At 38.7% G+C, this 10,000-nt stretch overlaps 1 protein-coding gene across 1 annotated transcript in view; it reads left to right on the top strand.

Moving 5' to 3' along the window:
- LOC133564762 (rho guanine nucleotide exchange factor 17-like) overlaps positions 1-10,000 on the top strand; it is a 149,505-nt gene that overhangs the window by 138,477 nt on the left and 1,028 nt on the right. The window contains exons 21-24 of the mRNA XM_061919246.1: positions 2,311-2,485; positions 2,559-2,654; positions 3,437-3,619; positions 6,067-10,000. The exon at positions 6,067-10,000 is cut by the window's right edge and continues 1,028 nt beyond it. Coding sequence (XP_061775230.1) covers positions 2,311-2,485; positions 2,559-2,654; positions 3,437-3,619; positions 6,067-6,266 — 654 coding nt within the window. The 3' untranslated portion in view covers positions 6,267-10,000. The remainder of the gene's footprint in view (positions 1-2,310; positions 2,486-2,558; positions 2,655-3,436; positions 3,620-6,066) is intronic.

The following is a 10,000-nucleotide window of genomic DNA, read 5'->3' as shown; positions in this document are numbered from 1 at the left end:
CCTCCTCCCCCCAAACTTGCCCACCTCAGCCCTCCTCATGCTGACCTATTTAAAGTTCCAATTATTTCACATCAAATATTCCACTTTGAAATACAATTTGGGGAAAATATTGACTCGTGACTCAAACCGATTGGAAAAACTAGAAAATAAAAGATGAAACTTTAAAAATGAACTGGCGATTTCTACTGAAATGGCAATTTCTAGTTACTATCTGTGATGAGGTGGCGACTTGTCCCGGGTGTACGCCGCCTTCCGCCCGATTGTAGCTGAGATAGGCTCCAGCACCTTCGCGCGACCCCGAAATTGACAATCAGTAGAAAATGGATGGATGGATAACATTCCTGTAGATATAATTAATTTAAACAGCTCAGTACTGAGTAAGTGCTTTTACTGCCACCTGCTGTCCACTTTTAAGTCTGTGCAGGATAAAAGTAGTACAACGTCAAGTCATCTATTTATTTATATCTCCACTTTATTGATGTTTTATCCTGCACTAGCATGAGCTAATGCAACACAATTCCCTTCTTATCTGCACTGAAAAGTTCAAATTTGAATGACATTAAAAAGTAAGTCTAAGTCTAAGTCTAATGCAGTATTTATGTTCCCGTGTTTTGTTGAAATTCTGTGTTTAATGAGGTGAGCTTTACCAGAAATACTGAAAACATTACCAACAAATTCATAAAATCACAAGTTTGTGCGAGGCTTAAAAAAAAAAAAAAGAAGTCTCAAATCATTGCAACTTTATGAAAAAGATGCTGCCAATTCAGGCAATGACCAAAAAAAATCAAGTGTCTCAAAGGGCTGCACAAGCCACAATGACATCCTCAGTTCAGGGCCCACATAAGGGCAAGGAAAAACTCACAACCCAGTGGGGATGACAATGTGAATGACTATGAGAAACCTTGGAGAGGACCGCAGATGTAGGTGACCCCCCCAGTCCATAGTGGATCTAACATAACAGTGTGAGAGTCCAGTCCATAGTGGATCTAACATAATAGTGAGAGTCCAGTCCATAGTGGATCTAACATAATAGTGAGAGTCCAGTCCATAGTGGATCTAACATAATAGTGAGAGTCCAGTCCATAGTGGATCTAACATAATAGTGAGAGTCCAGTCCATAGTGGATCTAACATAATGTGAGAGTCCAGTTCATAGTGGATCTAGCATAATAATGTGAGAGTCCAGTCTATAGTGGATCTAACATAATAGTGTGAGTCCACATAGTGGATCTAACATGATAGTGAGAGTCCAGTCCATAGTGGATCTAACATAATAGTGTGAGTCCACATAGTGGATCTAACATAATAGTGTGAGAGTCCAGTCCATAGTGGATCTAACATTATAGTGAGAGTCCAGTTCATAGTGGATCTAACATAATAGTGTGAGTCCAGTCCATAGTGGATCTAACATAATAGTGAGAGTCCAGTCCATAGTGGATCTAACATAATAGTGTAAGAGTCCAGTCCATAGTGGATCTAGCATAATAGTGAGAGTCCAGTCCATTGTGGATCTAACATAATAGTGAGTCCAGTCCATAGTGGATCTAACATAATAGTGTGAGAGTCCAGTCCATAGTGGATCTAACATAAAAGTGAGAGTCCAGTCCATAGTGGATCCAACAGTGAGAGTCCAGTCCATAGTGGCTCTAACATTAAAGTGAGAGTCCAGTCCATAGTGGATTTAACATAATAGTGAGAGTCCAGTCCATAATGGATTTAACATAATAGTGTGAGAGTCCAGTCCATAGTAGATCTAACGTAATACTGTGAGAGTCCAGTCCATTGAGGATCTAACATAGTAGTGAGAGTCCAGTCCATAGTGGATCTAACATAATAGTGTGAGAGTCCAGTCCATAGTGGATCCAACATAATAGTGAGAGTCCTGTCCATAGTGGATCTAACATAATAGTGAGAGTCCGGTCCATAGTGGATCTAACATAATAGTGAGAATCCAGTCCATAGTGGATCCAGCATAATATTGTGAGAGTACAGACCATAGTGGATCTAACATAATAGTGAGAGTCCAGTCATTAGTGGATCTAACATAATAGTGAGAGTCCAGTCCATAGTGGATTTAACATAATAGTGTGAGAGTCCAGTGGACAAAATGGAACGAATTTTAGGGATATTACGGAGATGAAAGAAGGCTGTTTTAGCAACACTCTTGTGTAATCGTCTGCTTGTCAAACATTGAGGTGGTTTCATTAAATAGAGGTCGGTGTCTAGCAGGACCGATAATCGGCATTTCCCTTTTCTTGGCGTTGAGTTGCAAAGAGAGAAGACTTGACTGCAGGTGTCCTCCCTGTCCCAGCACTGCTTGCAGGTGGGGGCGGACAGCAGCCGCTGCGTGACCTGCATGGTGGCGTACGGCCAGGGGGTGTGGCTGGCCCTGCAGGGCAGTGCCCAGGTGAGGCTGTACCACGCCCAGACGCGGGAGAGCCTGACGGAGGTGGACGTGGCGCCCGCCGTCCACAAGATGCTGGCGGGTAAGACGCCGCCGGAGGTCCGTCTCCTCGGGCGCCGCCCTTCACCTCCTATTTCCTCCTCCTCCCCACGCAGGTGCAGACGCCATCATCAGGCAGCACAAGGCGGCCTGCCTGAGGATCACGGCGCTGCTGGCCTGCAAAGACCTCCTCTGGATCGGAACCAGCGCAGGTAAAGCTCGGCGTTGGATCCCTGGCACCTGAAATCCCGCCTCCAGATCAGGGCTCCTCAGCGAGGGCCATACTTGCCAACCCTCCCCAATTTCAGTGCCACTTCCGAAAATCTCCCGGGGGAACCGTTCTCCTGATTTCCACCCGGACAACAATATCGGGGGCGTCCTCTCTCACCTGAGAAGGAGACTATTATATTTGTGTCCGTTATCCATAAGCGTATCTATGAGCCATAAAGTAGGCGGGCACCTTAATACACCGACACACAACACCCGGATTCCCATCATGCATTGCTTCAAAACCAGGGCAAGTAGTAATGTCCAAAAACATAACAGAGATGAAGCAGAAGAAGTTTTGAAAGTTGACCAACTTTGCTGCCACGACTCTCCATGTGAGATGCAGGATGTATAACCAAGCGCTAACTTTAACTCACTAAAATGTTGAAATCAGCTCAAGCTTTTTTTTTTTAAACTTTATTTTATGGCGGGTCGCAATTAACATACCATACCGACTTTATTTTTAAAGCCTTTTAAAACAACATTATTAGCAGCTGGCTCAGAGGAGCAGTGTGTAGCACTACGCCAGAAAAGTAGTTCCTCGGCGTTTGCTCCACCAATATCGTTATTATTAAACATGAAGGTCACGACAGCAATGTTGTTGTTTTTTTTTTTAAATCAAGCCCTAATACCTGCATTGTTAGCCGCCTCTTACTAACACTTTTTTACAATTTAGAACGCACACAAAAAGGGAAAGACCTGAAAATGTGTTTTTTTCCCCCCCCAGGTGTGGTCCTCACACTGGCGATACCAGCGGTGACGTCCGGGATGGGAGCTGCTGTGCTGAAAAACCCCCCGCTTCCCATGGGCTCCGCACACGGACACACGGGCCACGTTCGATTCCTGACGTCTATCGAGCTACCCGAAGGTTCGGGAATGACGTTCCCGCCTCCGGTGTCGGACTCCATGGGTACAGTTTTGTTACGTAATGAACACAAACGGGAAGAAAAAGAAATCAGATGGGCTGCGACCTCTAAATGTGTAGCCTTGCAAGTTACCTGCTGATACTGCACTTCTTTTCCCCAAGCTTTTCTTCCTGTCACTCACGCACTACAGTGACTGACCTGGAGAGATGCAGCAGGGCTGCAGAGAACAACAGACAAGATTCAGAATAGATTCTCATAATATTTTACGTGGTGTAAAAATAAAAATAAAAGTATTAAAGTAGTATTAAAAGGAGTTAAGAAGTGTTAGAAAGAGTTAAGAAGTGTTAAAAGGAGTTAGGAAGTGTTAGAAAGAGTTAAGAAGTGTTAAAAGGAGTTAGGAAGTGTTAGAAAGAGTTAAGAAGTGTTAAAAGGAGTTAGGAAGTGTTAGAAAGAGTTAAGAAGTGTGAGAAAGAGTTAAGAAGTATTAAAAGGAGTTAGGAAGTGTTAGAAAGAGTTAAGAATTGTTAAAAGGAGTTAGGAAGTGTTAGAAAGAGTTAAGAAGTGTTAAAAGGAGTTAGGAAGTGTTAGAAAGAGTTAAGAAGTGTTAAAAGGAGTTAGGAAGTGTTAGAAAGAGTTAAGAAGTGTGAGAAAGAGTTAAGAAGTATTAAAAGGAGTTAGGAAGTGTTAGAAAGAGTTAAGAATTGTTAAAAGGAGTTAGGAAGTGTTAGAAAGAGTTAAGAAGTATTAGAAAGAGTTAAGAAGTGTTAGAGTTAAGAAGTATTAGAAAGAGTTAAGAAGTGTTAGAAATAGTTAAGAAGTGTTAGAAAGAGTTAAGAAGTGTTAAAAGGAGTTAAGAAGTGTTAGAAAGAGTTAAGAAGTGTTAAAAGGAGTTAGGACGTGTTAGAAAGAGTTAAGAAGTGTTAAAAGGAGTTAGGAAGTGTTAGAAAGAGTTAAGAAGTGTTACAAAGAGTTAAGAAGTGTTAGAAAGAGTTAAAAGGAGTTAAAAAGTATTAGAAAGAGTTAAGAAGTGTTAGAGTTAAGAAGTATTAGAAATAGATAAGAAGTGTTAGAAATAGTTAAGAAGTATTAGAAATAGTTAAGAAGTATTAGAAATAGTTAAGAAGTGTTAGAGTTAAGTGTTAGAAAGAGTTAAGAAGTGTTAGAAAGAGTTAAGAAGTGTTAGAGTTAAGAAGTGTTAAAAGGAGTTAGGAAGTGTTAGAAAGAGTTAAGAAGTATTAGAAAGAGTTAAGAAGTATTAGAAAGAGTTAAGAAGTGTTAGAAGGAGTTAAGAAGTATTAGAAAGAGTTAAGAAGTGTTAGAAGGAGTTAAGAAGTATTAGAAAGAGTTAAGAAGTGTTAGAGTTAAGAAGTATTAGAAATAGTTAAGAAGTGTTAGAAATAGTTAAGAAGTATTAGAAATAGTTAAGAAGTGTTAGAGTTAAGTGTTAGAAATAATTAAGAAGTGTTAGAAAGAGTTAAGAAGTGTTAAAAGGAGTTAGGAAGTGTTAGAAAAAGTTAAGAGGTGTTAGAAAGAGTTAAGAAGTGTTAGAAAGAGTTAAGAAGTATTAGAAAGAGTTAAGAAGTGTTAGAAGGAGTTAAGAAGTATTAGAAAGAGTTAAGAAGTGTTAGAGTTAAGAAGTATTAGAAATAGTTAAGAAGTGTTAGAGTTAAGAAGTATTGGAAATAGTTAAGAAGTGTTAGAGTTAAGTGTTAGAAAGAGTTAAGAAGTGTTAGAGTTAAGAAGTGTTAGAAAGAGTTAAGAAGTGTTAAAAGGAGTTAGGAAGTATTAGAAAGAGTTAAGAAGTATTAGAAAGAGTTAAGAAGTGTTAGAAAGAGTTAAGAAGTGTTAGAAATAGTCAAGAAGTATTAGAAAGAGTTAAGGAGTGTTAAAAGGATTTAGGAAGTGTTAGAAAGAGTTAAGAAGTGTTAAACAGAGTTAGGAAGTGTTAGAAAGAGTTAAGAAGTATTAGAAAGAGTTAAGAAGTGTTAAAAGTAGTTAGGAAGTGTTAGAAAGAGTTAAGAAGTCTTAGAAAGAGTTAAGTGTTAAAAAGAGTTAGGAAGTGTTAGAAAGAGTTAAGAAGTGATAAAAAGAGTTAAGTGATAAAAAGAGTTAAGTGTTAAAAAGAGTTAAGAAGTGTTAAAAAGGTTTGGAAGTGTTAGAAAGAGTTAAGAAGTATTAGAAAGAGTTAAGAAGTGTTAAAAGGATTTAAGAAGTGTTAGAAAGAGTTAAGAAGTCTTAGAAAGAGTTAAGTGTTCAAAAGAGTTAGGAAGTGTTAGAAAGAGTTAAGAAGTCTTAGAAAGAGTTAAGTGTTAAAAAGAGTTAGGAAGTGTTAAAAAGAGTTAGGAAGTGTTAGAAAGAGTTAAGTGTTAAAAAGAGTTAAGAAGTGTTAAAAAGAGTTAGGAAGTGTTAGAAAGAGTTGCGGAGTGTTGAGAGTAGGATGAAAGTGTTTCATCAGGACTTAAGTGTTTCATCTCCCGTGTGTCCCAAACAGGCAAAGCGTCTCACGGTGTGGACGCTCACCTCCAGCGGCGCGACTCGGCTCGCCGCCGCGCCTCCGCCCACCCGCCCCCGAAAAGCGAGCACCTGGTGATATCGGGCGGCGACGGCTACGAGGACTTCCGGCTGAACAACAGCGGCGAGAGCGTGGGCCGCGACGACAGCACCAACCACCTCCTGCTCTGGAGGGCGTGACCTCCTGCCGTGGGGGGCGTGACCTCCTCCCCTGGAGGGCGTGGCCTCCTGCTGTGGAGGGCGTGGCCTCCTGCTGTGGAGGGCGTGGCCTCCTCCCGTGGAGGGCGTGACCTCCTTCTGTGGGGGGCGTGACCTCCTTCTGTGGAGGGCGTGACCTCCTTCTGTGGGGGGCGTGACCTCATGTGTGGAGGGCGTGACCTCCTGCTGTGGGGGGGCGTGACTTCCTCCCGGCCGCTCACGTCCTCCTTGACTGAAGGAGCGTGGGCGCTGAAGGCGGACCCAAGGTCAGTGGGCGGCGAGTCCACAGTCATGTACAGTATTTATGCCTAGTCAGCACTTAATTTATAGGACCCGTGTGGTGGACCTGAGGAGGTCGCTCGTTGCAGACCGAGAACAGAACCCGAGAAAAACCGAAGCCATTTCTCCCGCAGGAAGTGACACGAGTAATCCCTTCCAGACGGGAACACGTTTCATGGAGAACCCAATAAAGAACCGGGACTCTGTTCCCCAAAGTCGCTCGTCCCGAGTCCCGCGTGGTCCCACTTTTCCTAAACGCTTCGGCAAAATCCGCTGATCACTTTCCGACTTGTCGAAAGAAATGGAGTGAACCCTCTTGTCGGCCATCCACTGTCCGTGTCTCTGCGGGTGGAGGCGGGGCCGCTAGCACAAACACACTTAAAATATTTAATTTCAAACACACAATTTTGCAATCTGCCAGCTAAAAAGATTTATATTTGTGACCAACGTGTTCATAGCGGTCTTAAAGAGCTCTCATTTTCTCAGTGGGAAGCGAAAATGTAGATTTTTACCGTAAAAAAACTGACAAGTTTAATCGCCAAAATTTTACCATAAAAATAACTTTTTTTTATTTACGGTAACGCACTGTAAATAATAAAACTGGCCACAATTTATCGTAAAAATTTAAGTGGTACCTTTTTTCCCACTTACAGCAAAGCACTGTAAAAACTGGGAATTTTACGGTAAAAAAAAAAATCGTGTTAGCGCAGTGCCCGAAAATGTACCGATTTTTTACGCGAAGTTACTGTAAATTGATAAACGGCTGTTTTTTTTTTTTTTACGGTAAAATGTTCGCAACTGAGATGCCTGTAAAAACTACTGGTGTTGTTTTTACAGCGTATTGCTGCAAACGGGAAAAACTGCATGTTATTTTACAGTCATGCACTGTAAAAAAAAATCAAATGAAAAATAGACTATATTTTACTTTAAAAACCTGACAGTTCAGTCGCCAACATTTTACCGTTAAAAAAAAAAAAATGGTACCGTTTTTTTCCCCATTTACAGTAATGCACCGTAAAAAAAAAAAGACTACATTTTAGTGTAAAAAACCGACAGTTCAGTCGCCAAAATTTTACTGTGAAAAAAAAAAAAAGTTGTACTGTTTTTTTCCATTTACAGTAGTGGACTGTAAAAAAAAAAACAACCGGAAATTTTAAGGTAAAAAAAAAAAAAAAAAAAGTTTTAGCGCAGTCTCCAGAAATGTATCTTTTTTTTACGCGAAGTTACTGTAAATTGAAAAACGGCTGTTATTTTTTTTGTACGGTCAAATGTTCACAACTGAGATGCCTGTAAAAACTACTGGTGTTGTTTTTACAAGGTATTGCTGCAAACGGAAAAACTGCATCTGTTATTTTACAGTCATGCACTGTAAAAAAAAAATAAAAAGACTATATTTTACTTTAAAAAACTGACACTTCAGTCGGCAACATTTTAACGTAAAAAAAAAAGGTACCGTTGTTTTTCCATTTACAGTAATGCACTGTAAAAACAACAACCGGAAATTTTACGGTAAAAAATATAGTGTTAGTGCAGTCTCCAGAAATGTACCGTTTTTTTATGCGAAGTTACTGTAAATTGAAAAACGGCTGTTATTTTTTTTTTCCGTAAAATGTTCGCAACTGAGATACTTGTAAAAACTACTGGTGTTGTTTTTACAAGATATTGCCGCAAACGGAAAAACTGCATCTCTCTTATTTTACAGTAATACACTGTAATAAAATTAATAAATAAAAAAAACATTATATTTTACTGTAAAAAACTGACAGATCAGTCGCCAAAATTTTACCGTAAAAAAAAAGTGGTACCGTTTTTTCCATTTAAAGTAAATCACTGTAAAAACAACAATCAAAAATTTTACGGTTAAAAAATTTGTGTTCACTCAGTCTCCGGAAATGTACTGTTTTTTTATGCAAAATGACTGTAAATTGAAAAATAGCTGTAAAATTTTGGTTACTGAGCTGCCTGTTTTTGACAAATTACGGTTGTTTTTACAGTGCATTACTCTAAATGGAAAAACTGCATTTCTGTTATTTTACAGTAATGTACTGTAAAAAAAAAAAAAAAGACCATATATTTTACGTTAAAAAAAACGGCAGTTCAGTCGCCAAAATTTTACCGTAAAAAAAAATGTGTTACCATTTTTTTTCCATTTACAGTAATGCACTGTAAAAACAACAACCGTAGATTTTACAGTTTCAAGAAATGGCAGCTCAGTTGCTAAAATGTAACTGTAAAAATAACAATGTTACCGTTTTTCCATTTACAATATTGCACTGTCAAACAAATGACTGAAGATTTTACTGTAAAAATTGGCAGCTCAGTCCCCAGAATTTCACCATTTTTTTTCCGCAAAATTACTGTAAATTGAAAAATAATTCAACGGCTTTTGTTATGATAAATATTCTGGAATTTTTTTTAAATTTCCCTGTAAAATCTAAATTCGTTGGTTTTACAACGCGTAACTGTAAATGGTTAAAAAAACGGTACCTCTGTCATTTTACAGTAATGCACCATAAAAAATGACCATACATTTTACCGTAAAAAGAACAGCGGTACCGTAGAACAACAACAACAACCATGGATTTACAGTAAAAAAAAAAAAGGCAGCTCAGTTGCTAAAATTTGACCGTAAATATGACAGTGGTACAGTTTGTCTATTTACAGTAATGCACTGTAAAAAAAAACAACCGTAAAATTAACAGTAAAAAAAGGCAGCTCAGTCGCTAAAATTTTACCGTAAAAATGACAGTGCATGGTACCGTTTGTCCATTTACAGTAATGCACTGTAATAAAAACAACCGTATAATTTACAGTAGAAAAAAAAGCAGCTCAGTCGTTAAAATTTTACCGTAAAAATGACAGTGGTACCGTTCGTCCATTTACAGTAATACACTGTAAAAAAAAACAACAACCGTAGAATTTACAGTAAAAAAAAAGGCAGCTCAGTCCCTAAAATGTTACCGTAAAAATGACAGTGGTACAGTTTGTCTATTTAACTAATGCACTGTAAAAAAAAACAACCTTAAAATTTACAGTAAAAAAAAGGCAGCTTAGTCGCTAAAATTGTACCGTAAAAATGACAGTGCATGCTACTGTTTGTCCATTTACAGAAATACACTGTAAAAAAAAAACAATCGTAGAATTTACAGTAAAAAAAAAAAGGCAGCTCAGTCGCTAAAATTTTACCGTAAAAGTGACAGTGGTACAGTTTGTCTATTTACAGTAATGCACTGTAAAAAAAAACAACCGTAGAATTTACAGTAAAAAAGGCAGCTCAGTCGCTAAAATGTTACCATAAAAATGACAGGGGGTTTGTCCATTTACAGTAATACACTGTAAAAAAAAACAACAACCGTAGAATTTACAGTAAAAAGAAAGCAGCTGAGTCGCTAAAATTTTACTGTAAAATGACAGTAGTACAGTTTGTCCATTTGCAG

The sequence above is a fragment of the Nerophis ophidion genome, linkage group LG13 (assembly GCF_033978795.1).
Source record: "Nerophis ophidion isolate RoL-2023_Sa linkage group LG13, RoL_Noph_v1.0, whole genome shotgun sequence".
NCBI classification, from domain to species: Eukaryota; Metazoa; Chordata; class Actinopteri; order Syngnathiformes; family Syngnathidae; genus Nerophis; species Nerophis ophidion.
This window is presented reverse-complemented; position numbering and strand designations above follow the sequence as displayed.